Below are 21,506 nucleotides of genomic sequence, written 5' to 3'. Positions count from 1 at the left end.
TGCAGACTTGATCCTCTTGCATGCAACATATTATATTTGTATTATACGTTTAGGCACTTGTTAAAAATGCTGTAAAGGATGTAAGAATGCTGAAAGTGATAAAGGTTTATTTTTTATCAATTATCAAAATAAAAAGTAAAAGGACAGCAGGGAAATCAAATTCAAATCAATATTTGGTGTGATCACCCTTTGCCTAGAAAAGAGCATCTTCAAGGTACACTTTCATAGTTTCTGAAGGAACTCAGCAGGTAGGTCGTTCCAAACACTTGAGAGAACTAGCCATAGATCTTCTGCGGATGTACGCTGCCTCAGATCCATCTGTTTCATCATGTAACCCCAGACTCTGTGTGTTTTATGAAAATGTGTATCTATAGGCTTTAACCCTGAATGGTTTATGATACGAATGTGTACGCAATGTATACGGTGTAACATCACAGGCCATAGGCGTTACTTCTTCCTGATATACACAGACTTGGGGTGAGCAGAACCAGATGCTTTGAAGAACGAGGCTGAGCACACAATTACTACCACTACTATTGTGACTTCTACTACTATTGCCCCTGGCCAGTTGTAGTGTTGTATGACACATTCCAGAGGATAAAGACACTGGGGCTAAGGAGATTGTATCTTCCAATTGTCTTGGTAATGTCTGCAGATCTATCATGGGGAGCTGGAATTCGTGGCTGGCGATAGAGAAGCCAAAATAAACCTTTTAGGACTGTTCAGTGCAACCTCAATCAGAAAAAGAGGAAGGAGAATGAATGATTGAATGAATGAATAAATAAACGATAATCTTAAAGTATTAGAAAATATGAAGTATATGTCTATGAAGAAGAAGCTAAAAAATAAATATGAAGAAGATCTATACAGTAATTGTGAGAGAAAAAAAACTGGCGCAGTTTCTCACAACGTGGCTCCAGAATCCCACATTCGACCCTGAGCTTAAAGTTTTGTGTGGATGTTCCCATATTCCACCATGGTCCATGTAGGTTCTGCTCAGGGTTCTCCAGTTTCATCCTACATCCCAAAATAATGCCAGAGAATAAATTTCCAGAAAATGAATAAATAAATGAGTGATGAAAGAAGAATAAGGGGGATATGTTTTAAGGTTGGACACTACACTAATGAGTGGTTTAATATCTCCCTCTAGTGGCAGGATAAAACATTGCACATTTAAGGTAACAACCAAATACTGCATTGGACTGTAAAGATTAAAAAAGACAGATCAAACTTAGTATATAGATCTGTCCTCAGACAGAAAAAATACTTCCACAACCCTTAAATAAACGCTTGTTTCATATTAAAGTGTTTAACCATTCATGCAATATACTTATGATCCTTTTTCTGCAACAGAAAGTGTTTCTTTTTAGGGTTGATGTGTGTTCACCCATAATGCCATGCGCTGAAGAGTAGACCAGCCACCGCCCCACGACACGCAAAGCATCACAGGTGGGAGTGTGCGTATAAATACCCCCATCGCTCAGGTAAGTCGTCTGGCCAGCTCATGCAGCCTTGCGTCAAAAGCGCACGTCCAGAGCTCCGCACACGCGCGCAACACGCATCCCTCCTCACCTCCATCATTTCTTATTACAGTTATTATTATTATTATTGATATTATCATCAGCAGCATCCGTGAATATGTCACGCGAAGTCCGAGCATCCTCTCTGAGCGCGGAGGCGCGTCTGGGTCATGCGCGCAGCCCGTTGCGGTTCAGTGCGCCTTTTAACGGCACCGGAGACGCAATGCATCCCGGAGAGGAGAAGGAGACGATGCGCGGGCTGAACGAGCGCCTGGCGGATTACCTGTGCCAGGTGAGACTGCTGGAGGAAGCCAACAGTAGACTGGAGGCGCAGATTAAGGAGGTTTTAACGGAGAAGCGCGCCGCCGGACAGAGAGACTGGAGCGGCTATGAGAGGACCATCTCCACCCTGAAAGACCAGGTGAGGAAGATAGAGTCACACACACACACACACACACAAAGGGTGTGCAAGTCATAATTGATCTAAAATACAAGATGCACGTGTTGCAATTGCATAAAAGCATTTCAAGACTAATTCTGTACATATGATATAATGCAAATATTACAGATACATACATACATACATTTAATGTACATATAATATCTATAAAATATAAGGACATGGACATGTGTTGCAATGGCAAAAAAAAAAGGAATTTCTAAAATGATATCTAGAATGTGCATATTCATATTTCTATAAAATTCAAGATGTACATTTGTTGGAATTGTGAAAAAAAAAAAAAAAAACACTCCCATGATTTATAATCTAAGATGTGCAAGTCAGAATATCTCCAAATACAAGATGGAAAATTTGTTGCAATTGCAAAAAAAAAACCCAAAAGTCATATTTTTTTTTATAAAATACAAGATAGACAATTTGTTGCAACTGATTTGCTGTATTGTAATAAAATTCTTAAAAATCAAAGAAATCTGGCATTTTTTAAAACGCAAAAAAAAAATTGAATGGCCTTCATCAACTATTGCACCTTTAATCCTGTATGTCTCTTCTGCCTACATTATACAGTATATTTAAACCCTAACTAAATAAACTAATCATAGTTACTGTATGTGCTTTTTCTGTTTTCAGACAATATTAAAGTTACAAAATATGTACATTTCTCAGTGGCACCCAAACAACCAGGAATAGTGCCTTTTAGTACAATTGAATGATATTTAAATGAGTGCATTAACCAAAGACAAAGAACATGTACACACAAAATAACAGCTGATTTCATCGATTTTCATAATTGATATTTTCAGAGAAATTCAAATAATAATTTTCTGGTCTAAACAGTGTTTTGTCGAGGTATATAAACTCTGTAAACTCACAGGAAGTGTTGGAAAGCCTTACATTCCTCACATTCCTTTTCTCTTAGTGTTTCTGTAGTTACTGAGTAATCTGTCTTTACTGAACAATAAGATCAAATAATGAAAATAATCTGGAAATAACCTGAAGCATTTGCACACCTTTTAAAATAGGGATTATTTGCTTATTTTTTTTAGTGAACACATCCACAATCCCAACATTTCAAGGTCATGTAGCCACAAGGAACTAGCCGAAATGAAAGTGAAGGCAGATATCATTAGAATCGGAGCAGGGACGGGTTGCTTTGGTTACTGTATATTAACAGAAACAGTGAATTAACCCTTAAAACCACACTTAAAATGTAGAATTGGGAAAAATAGTGTTGAATTGCATTGTACAGTATTCAACTGACACCTATACATTTGTTCTGGATGTACAGTATGTATACAGTGTAGGGGTTCATTACAAACCCAAGAAATTATGTTAGATGTGTGTGTGTGTGTGTGTGTGTGTGTGTGTGTGTGTGTGTGTGTGTGTGTGTAGTTGTAGTTTGGACTCTGATATGTACTTAAGTAAAAAGTGGTCATTACTACTTCCTGTTTTAGTGTCACGCTGGTAACTGGACCTCACGTCATATTAATATATTAATACAAAAGTATTTAAAATGTTGTTCTCTAATGAATGTATCCAGACTGAACATCCACCATATAGAACACAATCAGAGAAAAGATGATGATCAGGGATGTCTCTGTTCTCAGTCATGTTTACATCACTGACTCCCTCTGTCTCATCCACGTTAACCTCAGACTTCAGACGTCTGTGGTGTGTGAGAGGCAGGCAATGATACACCAGTGGTAGATCGAAAAAGTCGTGCAATGACAAGAAACAGGTTGATGGGCTGAATTTATTACCGAAGGATTTGTACTTCATTACTTCACACTTCTGACTTTTTTTCTCTTGTCTCTTAATGAAGCCTTGACAGAAAAACAGCTGTAGACTTTACAGTTATGACTGTATTATGTCTTGTACACTCACTCACTTCTGGTGTCGGCAGTACCAAAGTGATTTTATAAAATCAGAACTTCTAGTAAACGTTTTCCCTTTAGTGTCAATCTAAAACCCCTTAGGTTTTATTTTTATTGTATTAGAAGAACACAGCACAAGAGCGTTACCGGCATGCTAGCTGGCCACACCTAAACGAGAACCTAATCCTCATGCAAATGTGTCAAGGAGACCTGGGGCTGTGTTTTACATGATAGTTTAAATACAGGAACAAGTTTTATTGAAATCAATTCTGAAACACTAAATAGACAAACACCTCACTTTAAGATTTTTTATGTACTTTCTGAACATCCCATTCCACAATTAGTCACCAGTTCACTTCTTAGAAGATGTTCCACTAGATTCCGGAGTGTGATTGTGGAGATTTGTGCTCATTCAACTACAAGAGTGTTAGTAAAGTCAAGTACTGATGTAAGTGAGGCAAGAAGGTCTGGGGTGCAGTCAGTGTTCCATATCTGTTCAATAGGGTTTGAGGTCAAAGCTTTATAGCAGGAGATCTTTCACTCCAAACTCCAAATGCATATCTATATATCTTCATGGATCCGGCTTTGTGCACAGGGGCTTTGAGTCTTCTAGTTCCTAGTAAAAATTAAATTGATGGCAAAAGAAAATACACTTGAATTGTAGTTGTTGGTATGCTTACATTAACAATACTCTAGGGAATTCCAGGAACATTTTAGTAAATAATTGATATGAGAGGGAAAAAGTCAAGAATTTGTGGTTACATACCGTTCATTGCCCTGAAGAAACTTATCTTAAACTTAGCATTAAACTGATCTCACTCCAAGCCTGCTGAGATGACTTGCTGGATTTTAATTTTGGAAATATGGTTCAAAGGTTATGACTATAAACATACTTTCAAATGAACTGAGAATTGAGAGCATTAAGCCCAAATATAGTCATACATTTCCTTGAACCATCCCCAATTAATATGCCAAATTTCACAACATTTTATAAGACAGTTCTAGGGGGCTCCCATAGAATACCTAGCCAGAGAAAAGAAATGAAGCAGAAGTAAAAGAAGAAAAGGTAGAATAACAATAATGTACACACTACATTTGGTAATTGCACCCCTAAAAACGTATATTAATTACTTACCTACATGAGCCGAAGAAGTACATACATCTCACACCACAGCAATTCGCAGTTTTTTTTATCAATTTATCATTGAAACATTTACTTTTAAACAGTCATATATATATATATATATATATATATATATATATATATATATATATATATATATATATATATATATATATATATATATAGTTCTTTTCTACACAACACTGTTTTGTCTGTATTATTGTGATATATGGTGTACATGTTTTCATTTCACTCTCCAGATAAAAGAAATGATAATGGATAACGCTCGCATCCTGCTACAGCTCGATAACGGCAAACTGGCTGCTGATGACTTTAAAGTCAAGTAAGAATCTAACTTTTCTTTCTTAATTTGTGTAATTAAGTGCTTTTGTTGTCACAAGGGGTTCGAATCTTAACGAGCAGTCTGAATAAGAAATTGATGAGGAACATGGGCTTATATTGGTAGTGGGCGATAAGATAAAAATATCATATATTGTGATATATATACATATAGATATAGATATAATATATAAGCATATGTAATATAGAGAATGTTTGGAAAGTAGAAGCATTATGAACATATTTCAACAAAAAAAATCTGCTATAATTGTGAAATTTTTCCTTATATACATATATAAACTAAGTTTTTTTCTCTCTGATCTGTGTTATAAATGCTAGTTCTTAATAATTATCATTGTTTTTATTATCAAAATTGCTCGAATCGAGTTTGGCTGTAATTCCCAGCATGGCATAATGAAGTGCAGACGCTCTGCCTCACCTCAGATTGCACAATCCCATTTAAACTGAACTGAGTGCAGGGAATAAACATGTACCTGGGATTATTTGTGTAAATATCACCACTATACTGTTTGTAGGCCTCTTATTTGCATGTTCCATAGTATAGGTAACCTATTTCACATATCTGTGTAAAAGATATTGATGTTGCTATTGATAAAACTGCAAAAAAAAATGAGATCCAGCCATTACCTCTGCAGCAATGATGAGGGTGTACAAGAGTCCAAGCATCATATTCATTCAGTTTTTCACAAAGCTTACATTGCCTTATCAAACCAATTTATTCAGAATTTAATCATTTAATCTCACCCTTGCTTTATTTGTATAGTAGTATTATTATAAATAGTATAGTATAGTATAGTATAGTATATAATAGTATAGTATAAGTGTAATATAGCATAGTATAAGTGTAGTATAGTATTGTATAGTATATTATAGTATAAATGTAATATATTATAGTGTAGCATAGTATAGTTTAGTATAGTATAAGTGTAGCATAGTATTGTATAGTATATTATAGTATAAGTGTAATATAGTATAGTGTAGTATAGTATAAGTGTAGCATAGTATTGTATAGTATATTATAGTATAAGTGTAATATAGTATAGTATAGTATAAGTGTAGTATAGTATAGTAGTATAGTATAGTATAAGTATAGTATAGTATAGGTGTAGTATAGTATAGTATAGTATAAGTGTAGTATAGTTTAGTATAGTATAGTATAAGTGTAGCATAGTATTGTATAGTATATTATAGTATACGTGTAATGTAGTATAGTGTAGTGTAGTATAGTGTAGTATAGTATAGTATAGAATAAGTGTAGTGTAGTATAGTATAAGTATAGTATAGTGTAGGTGTAGTATAGTATAGTATAGTATAAGTGTAGTATAGTATAGTATGGTATAGAATAAGTGTAGTGCAGTGTAGTGTAGGGTTGTATAGTATAGTATAGTATAGTATAGTATAGAATTAGTGTAGTATAGTATAGTATAATATAGTATAGAATAAGTGTAGTGCAGTGTAGTGTAGGGTTGTATAGTATAGTATAGTATAGTATAGTATAGTATAGTATAGTATAGTATAGTATAGTATAGTATAGCATAAGTATATGGCACCATAATCTATCACAGTATTGATATTGTAAAGTTCTATTACCCAGCAATACTTCCTTAAACCCAGTGGAAAAAACTATGCGGCAAAGAAAGCAAAAATAGTCTACAAGAGTGATTTTCAATAAGACTCAGCTCATAGAGAGTAAAAGCCTGGAATCTGAGTTGATCAAAAGCCTTCTTGTGTCTTGGCTTACTCAAGCATAGCCTGCTTATTTAAGTAAAATTAGCAATGACTTAAAAAAACTAAATATTACGCAAAACATGTTTCGCCCACACTTCTGCGTCACGTCTGAGCTAAATATCTTGTTTGTGTGTTTGTCCGCCTTGATACATGGAAGAAAAGTGCTCATTCAGACAGAAATGAATCCCTTCTCTGCTGGATTGGAGTGTAAATTAAGGACTTGTGCAGACAGAGTGACTTAAGCAAAGCCTACCCTTATAGCGTGCGTCTGGAAAAGCACGTAATTATACCTGCCTACGAAGTTGAGCAAACTCAGCACTGTGTACACATGGATTACTGAAAACATGAAGCATGAACCTGTATGTTTGCGTATGTGAACGTGAATATGTGTGTGTGTGTGTGTGTGTGTGTGTGTGTGTGTGTGTGTGTGTGTGTGTGTGTGTGTGTGTGTCCCATGGGGAAATGCAGGTTTGAAGCAGAGTTTGCTGTTCGCGGTGCAGTTGAAGAGGACATCACAAAGCTCCGAAAGATGATCGATGACACGCACATAAGCAGCATGCAGCTGGAGAGTCACATCGAAATTCTGACCGAGGAGCTCATCTACCTGAAAAAGAATCATGAAGAGGTACTCGCATAACTGTCTACAGCACACAAAGCTCAGTTTGTGAGTTTAAATCCCAGAGCCACCAAGCAGCCACTGCTCGCCCCTAAAGGCAGGGCCCATTAATCCTCACCTGTATAAATGAGATCATTGTAAGTTTCTCTGAATGAAGGGTATCTGCCAAATGATTCCTCAAAGTAAAAAAAAAATTCTGAATGATTTTTAAAGACCCAAAATGTAAAGTAGAAATTAAGACTTTATCTCAAGTTAAATTAATCGCGAGTTATACAGTATGACAGTGGATATGAGTGCAGATTTTAATTAAAAGGAGAAAAACAAACAAACAAACAAACAAAACCATGGTGCAAGAAACATAACCATAAACACTGGGGAAGTAGTTTTACTGGTTGAGGTACTGGATTTGGTCTAGAAGGTCAGCACCAGAAGCACCACCAAACCAAGCTGTCACTGCTGGGCACGTGCGCAAAGGCCTTAACCCTCAACTGCTCAGTTGTAATTATAAGTCGCCAAAAGCTTGACAATGACATGTACAAAACTCACAATTTAGATATAATCTAGAACAGATGGAACATCAGATGAAGTGATGGGTAATTGTAGACATAACCCATAATCCTGGCACAGAATATTTGCTATACACCTGCTTCACAACCGGGTATGTTCTACACTGCCTCATATTTAATAACCATTTATAGTAAAGTGTGTGTAGTAAAGTGATAATTACAGCCAGACCCTGAGGTCTGTAGTTAATATAAAAAGTCTGCTACAGTGGCTGATAACCTCATGTTAACCTCATGGTATTTGTACATGGAAATGTAATGAATGGACATTCAGTGCCTCCCAAATGAGGACGGATTCCCTTTTGTGTCTGGTTCTTCTCAAGGTTTCTTCCGCCATACCATCTCAAAAAGTTTTTTTCGTGCCAATGTCACCACTGTCTCACTCATTAGGGATGAACTTATATGGACCGACTCTACAATCTGTGTTTGTAGTCTATTTATTTCTATAAAGCTGCCTTGAGACAATTTACATTGCAAGAAAATGCTATACAAGCAAAATGTAATAAAATAATATAATAATTATATTTGATCCCTGTTCAGTTTTAGATATTATGGGATTCAACAATCCAGGAACTGGTTCTGATTTTAATGTTATTAGTAGTACAAATAGTGAAAAGGTTCAGGAATCAACACTCCCCTGGCCTTTCCTAGGGGTATAACACAACTCTCCAAAGGTCTCTTTATATTCCAGTTTATCTCGTTTTTATTCAATAAGCAGCTGACAAATTGTCCCAGAAGGTGACTCCCTGGCAAGGCTTCTGTACATTTACATTATGTTGAATATCAGGCCGTTTAATGAGTCATATAACCTGCTTTGATGCTACGAATTTGTGTTTGTACATGCCTTCATCCTTTATTAATGTGTGCTTTGACAGAAAAGTAAAAGCAATTCATTGACCTGAAAATGAAATTGCTTATTGCTGCTTTAATCCCATTTTGAAGTCACACTTTGATCTATTTATCTAATGGGTTCGTTTTAATGAGTCATGTATCTGCCTGAGAACTTGATGGATGTTTATATGTACGCTGTATTTCTACTCTTATTTAGGATGTTGCTAGCATAAAAGGGCAGATCAAGAACTCCAGCGTGGACGTGCAGATGGAGGCAGCGAAGGGCCAAGACCTCAGTGAGACAATCGACAACATCCGGAAGCAATATGACAAAGCGGTGCAAAAGAACCGGGAGGAGACGGAGGCCTGGTACCAAAACAAGGTTAGACAACTTTTATCTATTAGTATCTCATTGCTCTTTTTATATGTAGTATATACAGATGATCTGTTCTGAATGATCATTTCAATGGATCATTTCTATTCATAATTATGGTCATTCTAGCTGGGTAAATGTTTGGTTAGAGTGTTGTGTTAATAACACCAAGGTCAGACGTTTGATCCACTCTCAGTGCCAGTCCCAAGCCTGGATAAATGGGGAGGGTTGCGTTAGGAAGGGCATACAGCGTAAACACGTGCCAAATCAAACATGTGGATGATCCGCTGTGGCAACACCTAATGGGAGAAGCCGATAGAAAATTTTAATAGCATAGTGGTTAAGGCTCTGGGTTACTCATTGGAAGTTCAGGGGTTTAAGCCCTGCTATCGCCAAGCTGCCACTTTTGGGCCCTTGAGCAAGGCCCTCAATCCTCTGTGAGTCAGGGGCGGTGTATTATGGTTTTCTAACATCACAGGGATATGCAAAGAAAGAGTTTCTCTCTGCTGTAAGGTACATGTAAAATGCACTTTTTAAATAATAAGAAACCAAATACAATTAGTCCCCAATATACGTTGGTTCAACTTTTCGTTCTTACGATGACAAAAGCTGTACGAAAATATTGTACAGATATTTACATTTTTACGTGACATTTGAATTTTCGTCCAACACGTCGGAACGCTGTCAGGATGTACACACAGAGTTTAGTTGTCTCTGTTTTGTTATTTCTGTTTGTGTAAAATGCTCTGATTTGCTAAATTATTTACTGTAATTTGTTAAATGATTAATACATTACAGAATACTACCCTGTGCTGATCACCATTTTTAAAACCTTTAGGTAAACTAGGCCATGTCTCAATTTACGATATTTTCAAGTTATCAGTCAGGGAAAACCTGTATACCCAATATACACAATGTATTCAAGCAGACATAACAAAACCTATGAAATTCACAGAGTAGAATCTGTACTGTATTTACAAATGAGGACATATCGTACATGGTGCATATTAATGCTTGCTTATAATACGCTATAGTTAATTTTTATAATATCAGCTCATTTATGGACATGTATGTTGGACTCTATATAAACATTCTTTGTTTAACAGATAAAACAAGCCTCTTAGTGTATAATTAGTGATATGATGAGGTCTTCTGTACAAAAGGAGCGTCTGGTTTCAGTGCTTTGTAATAGCTCAAGTAGCTTGTAGTAGGCAGGTGTTGCCTTTAGAAAACAGTACCAATCCAAATACAGGTTCAGGTTTTATTATTACACCAATGCAGACAAATCCAGAACACAAGATAGTCGTAGTCACAGAGCAGCAGACCTCCAGCAATGCACAAACAGGATAAACTGGGCTATTATCAAAATACAGTGAAACCAAAAAAGAGTCGATATCAAAAGGCAGTCGAAGATCTAAGGCTTGGGAAGTCAAGTGAACAATAGTGTGTGTGATTGAGATGATCGTGTGTACTTGATCAGTAGACTGTGAAATTTGGACACTGTTGGAGGTGTAGTCCGTGGTGTGGTGGCCATGTTTGCATGTCGTGATGCTTTGGAATCGGAGTTGCAGTGACATTGTTGAGTCTTGACAGCGTGATGGAAATTTACAGTTTATCTGTAATATTTATCTATCTATCTATCTATCTATCTATCTATCTATCTATCTATCTATCTATCTGTCTGTCTGTCTGTCTGTCTGTCTGTCTGTCTGTCTGTCTGTCTATATATATATATATATATATATATATATATATATATATATATATATATATATATATGAATAAATACTAGTTTTTCATTATTATCTTTTCATTTTATCAAAATGTTATTATTTACACTTTAAAATTAATAACCACTGAGCTTAGCATTTCTTGTGAAAGGCCTCCATAGTGGTTTAGCATGTTTCCCTTGCACCTTGTGCATGAATCCTGCCTCCACCCTGCACATACAAGGTTTGCATGTTCTCTCCTCTCAATGGGGTTTCCTACAGGTTCTCCAGTTTCCTCCCTCAGTTCAATGACATGTCTTATTGACCGATTTCCAAATTGCCCATATTCTATGAAACAATTTGTGTCCTGTGAGTGGTTGGCTTCCCAAACAGAGTGTCACCCAGCTTGCGTATGATAAGTGGTATAGAAAATGGTGCAACCAGTTGGGGACAGGGTGGGAGGGGGGCTATCCACTGAAACTGCCCTCACCACTGCCCATTTAAATTACTTTCCTGTTTTTCTGCTAAAGTTTCATTATGATTATTATAACTTTTTTAGGGAAGGTTTATTTGAACAGTGTTGGAGGTGGAGCCATTGTGGGGGGTGACAATAGGAATCTCCGCTATTGTACCCAAAAAGGATAGAGATGGCCCTGCCTGATTACTTGCCACAAATAAAGTAAAAAGACTCTCAGTTCCAATTATCTACAGTTGCTACAGTTTCGATCTCTGATGACTCTCACACACTCTTCTGCTCTCATTCAGCCAGCCAGTGAATATGCGCCCCTTCGCTCAATCACTCATTCACATTCACTGCAGAATATTTAAAGAAGCTCATTCAGAAAATCTTTGCGAAGTAAACATTCTGTTACTAACAATCCTTAGGGGAAGTGGCAGCTCAGTTGTTAAGGCTCTGGGTTACTGGGCCACTTTCGGGGGCCCCCTGAGCAAGGCCCTTAACCCTCAGTGCACCAGGGGCACTTTATCATGGCTGACTTTGCACTCTGACCTCTGCTTCTAACATCACTGGGATATGCAAAGGAAGAATTTCACTGTGCTGTAATGTGTGACAAGTATAAAGCATCTTTCTGTTCTATTCTTTAGATAGCATGGATTTTTGGTTTTCATCTTTGATCCTGCCTTGCCTAGTTCTGCCAGTTTGCATATCTCCTGATCTGTGCCCTTTTTTCTCCACGTTTGTCTGATTGCTGATTTGGATTTCATTGCAAACTGCATTTTTCCTGCAACTGCACTGGTCTGAGACTGTTTTACAGGAACTTTGTTTTGTAACAGGAACATTTCAAATGAAGGGTGCATTAAAATTTGTATGTACGAGTCAGCTTGATATTTAAAAGGTATTTGTATTTCTTTAACCTGTCATGTTGCTGAATTATCAACCCTTGTATATAGACAAGATGTCTCTATGTCAGGTTTTACTCTTAGTTTCTTTCTTCATTTAGTGTTTGTTTTGTGCGTTTGCACGTAATTAAATATATATTTTTAAAGGTTTATGTGTATTTTTAGATCATGGAGAGTGATAGTGACCAATCCTCCTCTACAAACAGTGCACAAAGCAAGCCTGATCTACTGCACGCCTATTTTCCATGTTGTTTTTCTTTATCTGAATGTTTCTTTGTGTATGGACAGTTTGAAAACATCTCAGCGGAGGTGAGCAGGAACACCGATGCTCTCCAGCAGGGAAAGAGCGAGCTGAACGAGCTGCGCAGACAGAAACAAGGGCTGGAGATTGAACTTCAGGGCATGCACAGCATGGTATAACAGAAACACACATACACTTATCATCACTGCATAGCATTATTATGAAGTATACATTTCATACAGTCATTCTAATGGTCTCTGTATATCCAGATATATCTGTATATAAGGAGGCGTGGCCCCCTGCACTTCAAAACTTAAAACACTCTTATAATTAAAATGTATAGATTTTGTACACTTTTTTCCTTACTTTCTGTATATCCAGGTATATCTGTACATAAGGAGGTGTGGCCTTCTGCACTTCAAAGCTTAAACATTATTTTATTAAAAATAAAATGTAAAATTAAATTAAACAAAGTATAGATTTTGTACAGTAATTCCCTTGATGTCCATAAATCCATTCCAAGTATATCTGTGTATGAGGAGGCGTGGCCTCTGTTCAATCCTTTCCAGAAAAGAAGGCGTGGCCTCCTGCTGTTCAAAGCTTAAAAAACTTTTTTTATTAGTTAAAACTGAACTGAAATACAAATTAAAATTAAAGGTATAGATTTAGTCAAATGATTTTAATGGTCTCTGTATATCCATGTATATCTGTATATAAGGAGGCGTGGCCTCTGTTCAAGCCATCCCAGAAAAGAAGGCGTGGCCTCCTGCACTTCAAAGCTTAAAAAACGCATTTTTTATTAAAACTGAACAGAAATACAAAGTGAAATCAAAGTATAGATTTTATACAGTCATTCCCCTTACTTTCCCTATATCCAGGTATAGCTGTATATTAGAGGCGTGGTCTCTGTTCAATCTGGCCCAGAAAAGAAGGAGTGGCCTCCTGCACTTTAAGGCTTAAAAAACATTCTTAAACCGAAATTTTGGCACAAATACCGGATTCACATTGTATCCGATTATAAATAAGGCAGCTTTATTTGTGTCTTTCATGCATCAGATGTTGCTCATGTTCTAACATTGAGGAAGAAAAACATATTCTAATTTAATATAGGCTTTAGTTTGTACTTGTACATTTTTGCTTTTGAAATTTCAGGTAATTAAATATATTTTTTATTTCTTTGCACCAAGCCAGATTCTGCCATGAAACATTGTTTTAGCTCCAGTGGCTTTTTATTGATGGTCATATTACCATGCTAGTGATTAAACACAGGGGACTTGTGGGACTTGTACAGCAGGTTTGTGACCTGGGAGACTGCAAACACTGTGAGAGAGAGAAAGAAAGAGAGAGGGAGAGATGTGCTTTTTCAACCGCTTAAAATAATTTGATAAGAATAGACATCTTTACAAGACGAAATGCTTTTAAATTAACATATCATAATATATATATATGCATTATTTCTAATTAATGGATAAATTTGTGTTGAATAACAGACTGTTCTGTTTATATTATATTAATTTACCTGTAGTATTGAATACTGAAACTGTTATCAAAAATATACTTGATAGATTTAAACATATATGCAGTAAATATGCATAAATGTATTATATGAAAGATGGCCTTAGTTACATACCATCAACTCCATTAACAACAGTGTTATCGCTAACTGGGCACTCGCCCATGAAAGACAGAAAGAATTTTACTTGTACTCATGTTTCACTTCCTTGTTTGACTTAACTGGAAAAAGTTTGAATGCATGGGGGTGTGTTAAATAAAACAAATTTGCAGATAATTCAAAAAACGTTGGTGACATGTACAGTATGTACGTACAATTTTATAAATTTGTGCCAAACCAAACAAGTGCTAATAGATAATCTGCATAAATGCACAAGTGTTTTTTTGTATATTGATGATCAGTGGTCTGTAATCCATCACATAATTTCTGCAGATTTTTAAAAGAAAAATTGGATGGGAGGGGCATAATGTCAATCACAGCAGCAGTAGCCAATCATACGCACCTGTGAACATACTGTGTGTGCAGAAGACGGCAGATAGAAAAACTGTTGAAAATGAACTACGCCGGTCATATTTAATGCTGAAATAGTTGTGCATGCACATTGTCGTCTAACTAGACACGTCTCTTTACAGAAACACTCTCTGGAGGACACTCTGAATGAGACGTTGGGACGCTACTCTCAAAATGTAAACAGTCACAACAGAGTTATCCAGCAGCTTGAGGTGGAGCTCGCAGATGTCCACGCCCAGGTGATGAGGCAGGGGGCAGAGTACCAGGCTCTGCTTAACATCAAGAGTAAATTGGAGGAAGAGATCGCCACCTATCATGGCCTTCTGGAGGGCATAGGGCTGCCCTCCAACTACATGGGCGATTCCGAATTAGATGAAGATGGCGATTTTAGAGGCATGGGAGCACGAGAAGAGCTCGACATCAAGGATGTTGTTCCACCAGAAGATGGTGATGTGAACGATAAAGGAACATTTGAAGATGGTAACGTTGGAGGCAACGGTGGATTTGACGAAAGGTAATTGAGTGCAAAAGACTTTACAAATCTTGCGATGAATAGGATATATTTATGACGAGTTTAGTCTTCCTACTCCTAATCGTAATAGTCCGGATATTAGGATATACTGTGTATAAAAAGTTGCCATAGGTATAGCACTATACTTTTTCAAACCATATGGCCTGAACATGCAAATTATTAGCATGACATTTCCTGAAGAAAATGTGAGTGGTGCTTGCCGGTGCAAAGCTAGACACTTTGCATGGTTACAATGACGTACAGCTGTTATCACTTGGGGTGTACTCACTTTTGTTGCCAACTACTTTGACAATAATGGTTGTATGTTGAGTTATTTTCAGAGGACAGTAAATCTGTACTGATATACAAGCTGAACATTGACTACTCTAAAATATATCCAGGTTTCATTTCTATAGTATTGTCTCTTTAGAAGATTTACTTAAATGGTTGCTGAAATGTTTGGGGTGTATTCACGTCTGTGAGATACTATAGGTCAAAGCCAACATTTGGCTATTCTTATTCTTATTATTCTTCTTATTATTATTATTAATAATAATAATATTATTATTATTATCAATTCAATTTAATTAAATTCATATTTATTTGTATAGCGCTTTTAACAATGGACATTGTCTCAAAGCAGCTTTACACAGATTATGCAGAGATAAAGAATGAATTAGAATGTTCTTTATAATTATAATTTTGTGGCAAGGAAAAACACCTTGAGATGGCATTCGTAAGAAACCTTGAGATGAACCAGAGAGAGAGAGAGAGAAAGAGAGAGAGAGAGAAAGAGTGAAGAGTCATGACAGGAAGAAAAGGATATGGATTATTATATGTCCTTATTGTTGTATGAAAGTTAAGGACAATGTGTAATTGAGGACTCTGGCAAGACATGGCAGCAGAACTAAAAGGGAGAACCAGAAGATAACACCGATATTAGGGTTCTCTGAGATAAAAGATGACCACCACATGTGAGGGGACGACAGCATACAAATATCCCAGTTCACAGAACACTCTATATCCATGATCCCTTTCAGATCTGCTTCTTTACCTAAGAAAAATCTACTGATAAAAGACTAAATAAATACGTTTTCAACTTTGACTTGAACACTGAGATTGTCCGAGTCCCGAACACTGATTGAAAGGTTCCATAACTGTGGGGCTTTATAAGAGAAAGATCTGCCCCTTGCTGTAGTCTTCATTATTTGAGGTACCAACAAATAGCCTGCACCTTTTGATCTAAGTAGGCTTTGGGGATCATAATGGTACAGAAGTCCACTCAGATACTGCAGTGTGAGACCGTCAAGTGCTTTATACGCCAGTAGTAGTATTTTATAATCAATGCAAGTTTTGATAAGGAGCAGTGTAGACTGATTCCGAAATCAGACACTACTGCATTCTGGACACCCAGACAGTTAAGTGTTGCAGTAGTCTAATCTGGATGTAACAGCTTTCACTTATAAAGCTCTGCCCTTTTTTCTTTTAGAAAGCATGTTCAGCTTCACTACTGCTATTAAAAATCATTTTAAAACTATGAATTGGGATAAAAGATTTTCATGTTAAAGGTAAGCTGCTTGTCCAGGAGAGACCTGACTGCTTGTGGGTGTTGATCTATTTAGTATGCTGGAGACAGAATCACACCTTGGAGAAGGAGAAGGTTCTTAGACAATGTCGAGGTTGTGTAATGATAGGACTCATGAAATCATGATAATACACCTTGACAGGCTGTCAAATTAATACAACAACACTGTGACGTGTCCATGTCTTAAAGGCATCAACAAGTTTACTCCCAAAAGACTGTTATATAAAAAATATCTTTTGGAAAATCGATTTCATATTCACTTTATTGCAGTTTTTTTTTGCTAAATCAAAAATCCTACATTGTTTTGCAATTTTTCCTCCTACTGTGCTACATTTATTTTGACACCATATGTAAATGTATTGGGATACCTGACTTGTGACCTGAACTGTACAGTAGTTCTTATAACAATGCTGGAAGCTCACAATTGTACAGGTCTTTGGATGCAGTAGTATTTCACTTTCCCTTCACTTGAACTCAGAGATGGAAAAGGTACACACACATCCTTCAATCAAGCAGAAGTACAGATAATCATGTTTTAAAATATTCTGGTAAAAGTTAAAGTACTGACTACACTTTTTCACTTAAGTTAAAATAAAAAAATGTTGACTCTGACTTATACTTAAGTAAAAAGTGGTCATTACTACTACCTGTTTAAGTGTCAGGCTGGTACCTGGACCTCACATCATATTAATATATTAATACAAAATAATTTCAAATGTTGTTCTCTAATGAATGTATCCAGGCTGAAGATCCACCATATAGAACACAATCGGAGAAAAGATGATGATGATCATGTGATCAGGAAAGTCTCGTTCTCTGTCATGTTTACATCACTGACTCCCTCTGTCTCATGAACGTTAGCTATACTGTTTGTTGCCTTCTGTCACACTTGTTGTTATCTTCATAAACTAGTTTACATCTTTGGTGCCAGGAAATGATTGAAAAAGGTTGAAAAAGCCACACAATGACAAGAAATAGGTGGATGGGCTGAAAACGGGCCACAATTAGAAGGAAAAATATTGATCATGTCACCATATAGATTAAAAATAAATTAATGGATGCAAATATAAGAAGTAGAAAGTACAGAAATGTGTGTAAAAATATATATTTATACATATATATATATATATATATATATATATACACAAATATTTGCACTTCGTTACATCCCACTGCTTGAACCAGGAGACCCAAATCAATCACCTGTGCACAAAGCCAGCTTCATGAAGAGTTGAGAGTGGAGTGAAGGCTCTTGAGTGGCCTGCTAGAACACTCAACCCTATTTGAACACCTTTGGCATGAATGTGAACACTGACTGCACCCCAGGCCTCCTCACCTCACCTACATCACTACCTGACTTTACTAACACCCTTGTGACTAAATGTAGCTCGACAGGTACTCGCCAAAATCTAGTGGAACATCTTCCCAGAAGAATGGAGGCTATTATAACGGCCAAAGGGGACTAAATGTGAACAGTAATGTGCATAAAAAACATATGGTCAGGTGTCAGTATAATAAGTATGGTGGAGTATTTTCTAAAATATGACAAGTTAAGTTGTAGATGAGTATAATTCTTATTCAGAGAAAGAAAGAAAGAAAGAAAGAAAGAAAGAAAGAAAGAAAGAAAGAAAGAAAGAAAGAGAGAGACAGTGGGAGAATAGGAGGTGGTAGCTTAATGGTTAAGGCGTTGGACTTTGGATCTGAAGGTTGAGAGTTCAAACCCCAGCCATACCAAGCTGCTGTTCCTGGGCCCCTGAACAAGGCCCTTGCCCCATAGCTGCTCATTTGTATGAATAAGATGAAATGTAAATTGTTCTGGATAAGTTCCTCTCTGCCGCACAATATAAATGTTCTGTCTGCCATGTACATTTTAATGTAAATCTTGTGCTGTGAATAGAATGAATGGATTTCCTTTACTAGTGTAACTAGCTCAGAACTAACACAGCCTTTCTCTCTCTCTCTCTCTCAGTGTGGAGTTTTCATTAGAGCAGGCTCTCAATGCAGGTAAGTGCTGAGACATTCCACTTATCCATCCATTCTTCTTAAATCTCTTCTGACATCCTGCTCCTCTGCCTGTCACTCATTCACACGAACACCTTCACAAACCTCAGTGCTTAGGCGCCTTGCTTAACCGTCACAATCACGGTTTTCTCATGCTGTCCAAATCTACACATCAGTCTGTTTAACGCTGTCACATCAGCCGTGATTGCAGCTGATGATCCGAGTGTGTTTCTCCCCTGAACCGTAAGGCTTGAGAAATCACAACATAACAGAGAGCTGCACATTCAGAACAAGTTACCAGACTAGCGAATCAAAAGAATAGAAATCTGAGAAAGAGTTAGAGAAGGAAAAACATGGGAAAATGATATCTTTTCTTCAGGGATCGCTACAGCTCTTAGACATTCATGTGTATAAATATATATTTCACAGGTTTATAGTAATGAATTCATTCTAAATATTTCATCTTTAATGTGAGGGGATGGCTGATGCATCGTGATACAAATACCAAATTTTACACTTTTTTAAATCGATGCATCATGCCGTTAACTTTTATGCCGATGTGAATCTTTGAATCGTACCATCCATATTATATGAAGGAATAAAATACTTCAGGACATTTTTTCATAAAAAAATAATAAACTTTTGGGTGTTAATTGTAGCATCCCATAATTTTTTTAGTACTTAATTAGATTTTTATGGGCAGCACATTCATGTCTACTGTTTTTTTTTTTTTCAAATTTGGTCCAACATTTGGTCCAAAATCCCTCATTCTGGTCCGACATTATTGTCACATTGCAAATCTCATTTTACTCCTCACTAATGTTTTGATTTATGTCTAATCTCTGGTCTCACAAGCTTTCTTTTCTTGGCCTTTTCTTCCTAACCAATATTTTGGTTACATATTTGCACGTCCTATCTCTTTTTCATAGTATGCAAAAGAATGATCTCAAATATCCTCAAGTAAATTTGGTACACTTTTCTAAACCAAAAAAAAAAAGCCAACACAAAGACAAAAGGCAGATAGAAATTGTAAAATATGTAATTCTGTATATTGGAATTAAAAAATTACATTGGAATTTCATTTCTTACTTTACACAACATGCTGAAGCAAATCTAAAACTTTGTAATGATCTCTGTACTACTTGATCTCCTGCAGCGCCGCGTATCCTGAATCCTGACCCGACACTCAATAACAAGATTGTTGAAGAACAGATAGTTTCTGAGAAGGACCTGGAACTGAACGCTGCCAACACTGCCATGAACAAGCAGCATGATCAAGAAGAAGATGGACGAGAAATTAAAGAAGACCAGGTCATCCTCGGGGAAATGGTGAAGAGGAGACCATAAGCTCCATGGAGGTGGAAGTACAGGTGAAACAAGAGGAGGAAAAAGTGAGCCCTGTATTACACATTCAAGTCGAGGAAGCTGAAAAGGCAGTGAGTCTCGTGGTGAACACTCAGGTGGAGAAGACTGAGATCTCTGTGGTGGACACTATGGTGGAGGAGGTGGAGGAGGTAGTGAGTCCTGTAGTAGAAATTCGGGTGGAGAAGATGGAGAGTACTCTTGTGGCCACTCAGGCAGAGAAGGTGGAGAAAACAGAGATTCCTGAGGTACACTCTCAGGTGGAGAAGATGGAGAGTCCTGTGGTGAACACTCAGGCAGAGAAGGTGGAGAAAACAGAGATTCCTGAGGTACACTCTCAGGTGGAGAAGATGGAGAGTCCTGTGGTGAACACTCAGGCAGAGAAGGTGGAGAAAACAGAGATTCCTGAGGTACACTCTCAGGTGGAGAAGATGGAGAGTCCTGTGGTGGACACTCAGGCAGAGAAGGTGGAGAAAACAGAGATTCCTGAGGTACACTCTCAGGTGGAGAAGATGGAGAGTCCTGTGGTGGACACTCAGGCAGAGAAGGTGGAGAAAACAGAGATTCCTGAGGTACACTCTCAGGTGGAAAAGATGGAGAGTCCTGTGGTGAACACTCAGGCAGAGAAGGTGGAAAAAACAGAGATTCCTGAGGTAGACTCTCAGGTGGAGAAGGTTCATATGGAGACCACTCAGGCAGAAGAGAAGGTGCCGTTAAAGCCAGCTGTGGAGAACAATAATGCAGCAGAGGAGAAGAAAGAGGATGGGGAGGATCCTGAGAACCCAGAGGCAGAGCCTTTAAAGAAGGTGGAAGAGTGATGTTTCTGCTGCAGTGTTGCACAAAATCCACAGTGAATTCAGTGATCAGTTTAAAATTACGGCTTTAATCTTGTTCTTTCTGGTTTTCAAGCTTGAATCGAAAATATGCATGTCTGCCTGTTCTTTCTCTGTTCAACAATAAAAGCAGTGTGACCTCTGACCTGTAAGGCTTGGTGTGTGTTTTGTAATCACAGAGACAGATTTTAGTATTGGTTTAGAACACTAGCTAATAGTTACTAATAAAGCTAATATGAGGTTTGTTCAAGTCAAACCATGAATATTAATTGTACGGATATAAAAATGGACGCTAGCATGGCGCTTCTACATGCAGTAGCAAGTGGCTAGTGCGTTCTATTACTGATAGGTGGCGCAAATGTCACAGGCCAGTCTAGAGACCATTAATCAAGATGGCAGACAACAGTGTTAGTGTGTGTATAGAACAGCATGTGGCG

At 37.2% G+C, this 21,506-nt stretch overlaps 2 protein-coding genes across 2 annotated transcripts; both read left to right on the top strand.

The window, feature by feature from the left end:
• The first annotated feature begins 1,476 nt into the window (after nt 1-1,476).
• On the top strand, nt 1,477-20,221 carry zgc:92380 (uncharacterized protein LOC445086 homolog). The gene is made up of 8 exons (XM_046845795.1): nt 1,477-1,941; nt 5,235-5,317; nt 7,531-7,687; nt 9,290-9,454; nt 12,802-12,927; nt 14,900-15,291; nt 18,843-18,877; nt 20,031-20,221. Exons 1-8 carry the CDS (start codon nt 1,639-1,641, stop codon nt 20,219-20,221), a joined length of 1,452 nt encoding a protein of 483 aa, XP_046701751.1. The 5' UTR covers nt 1,477-1,638.
• A 5-nt stretch (nt 20,222-20,226) lies between these two features.
• LOC124383279 (translation initiation factor IF-2-like) lies at nt 20,227-21,214 on the top strand. The gene is made up of 2 exons (XM_046845797.1): nt 20,227-20,460; nt 20,542-21,214. Exons 1-2 carry the CDS (start codon nt 20,227-20,229, stop codon nt 21,052-21,054), a joined length of 747 nt encoding a protein of 248 aa, XP_046701753.1. The 3' UTR covers nt 21,055-21,214.
• The last annotated feature ends 292 nt before the right edge of the window (nt 21,215-21,506 follow it).

Source organism: Silurus meridionalis, chromosome 3 (assembly GCF_014805685.1).
Source record: "Silurus meridionalis isolate SWU-2019-XX chromosome 3, ASM1480568v1, whole genome shotgun sequence".
NCBI classification, from domain to species: Eukaryota; Metazoa; Chordata; class Actinopteri; order Siluriformes; family Siluridae; genus Silurus; species Silurus meridionalis.
The sequence above is the reverse complement of the archived record's forward strand: the minus strand, read 5'-3'. Positions and strand labels throughout refer to the sequence as shown.

Excerpts from the sequence above, each read along its gene's own strand:
- zgc:92380 (XM_046845795.1), top strand. The coding sequence starts at position 1,639 with ATGTCACGCGAAGTCCGAGCATCCTCTCTGAGCGCGGAGGCGCGTCTG. Across the intron at positions 5,318-7,530 it reads GCTGATGACTTTAAAGTCAA|GTTTGAAGCAGAGTTTGCTG; the intron begins GTAAGAATCTAA and ends GGGGAAATGCAG. Across the intron at positions 9,455-12,801 it reads AGGCCTGGTACCAAAACAAG|TTTGAAAACATCTCAGCGGA; the intron begins GTTAGACAACTT and ends GTGTATGGACAG.
- LOC124383279 (XM_046845797.1), top strand. The coding sequence starts at position 20,227 with ATGGAGGTGGAAGTACAGGTGAAACAAGAGGAGGAAAAAGTGAGCCCT. Across the intron at positions 20,461-20,541 it reads TGGCCACTCAGGCAGAGAAG|GTGGAGAAAACAGAGATTCC; the intron begins GTGGAGAAAACA and ends CAGGCAGAGAAG.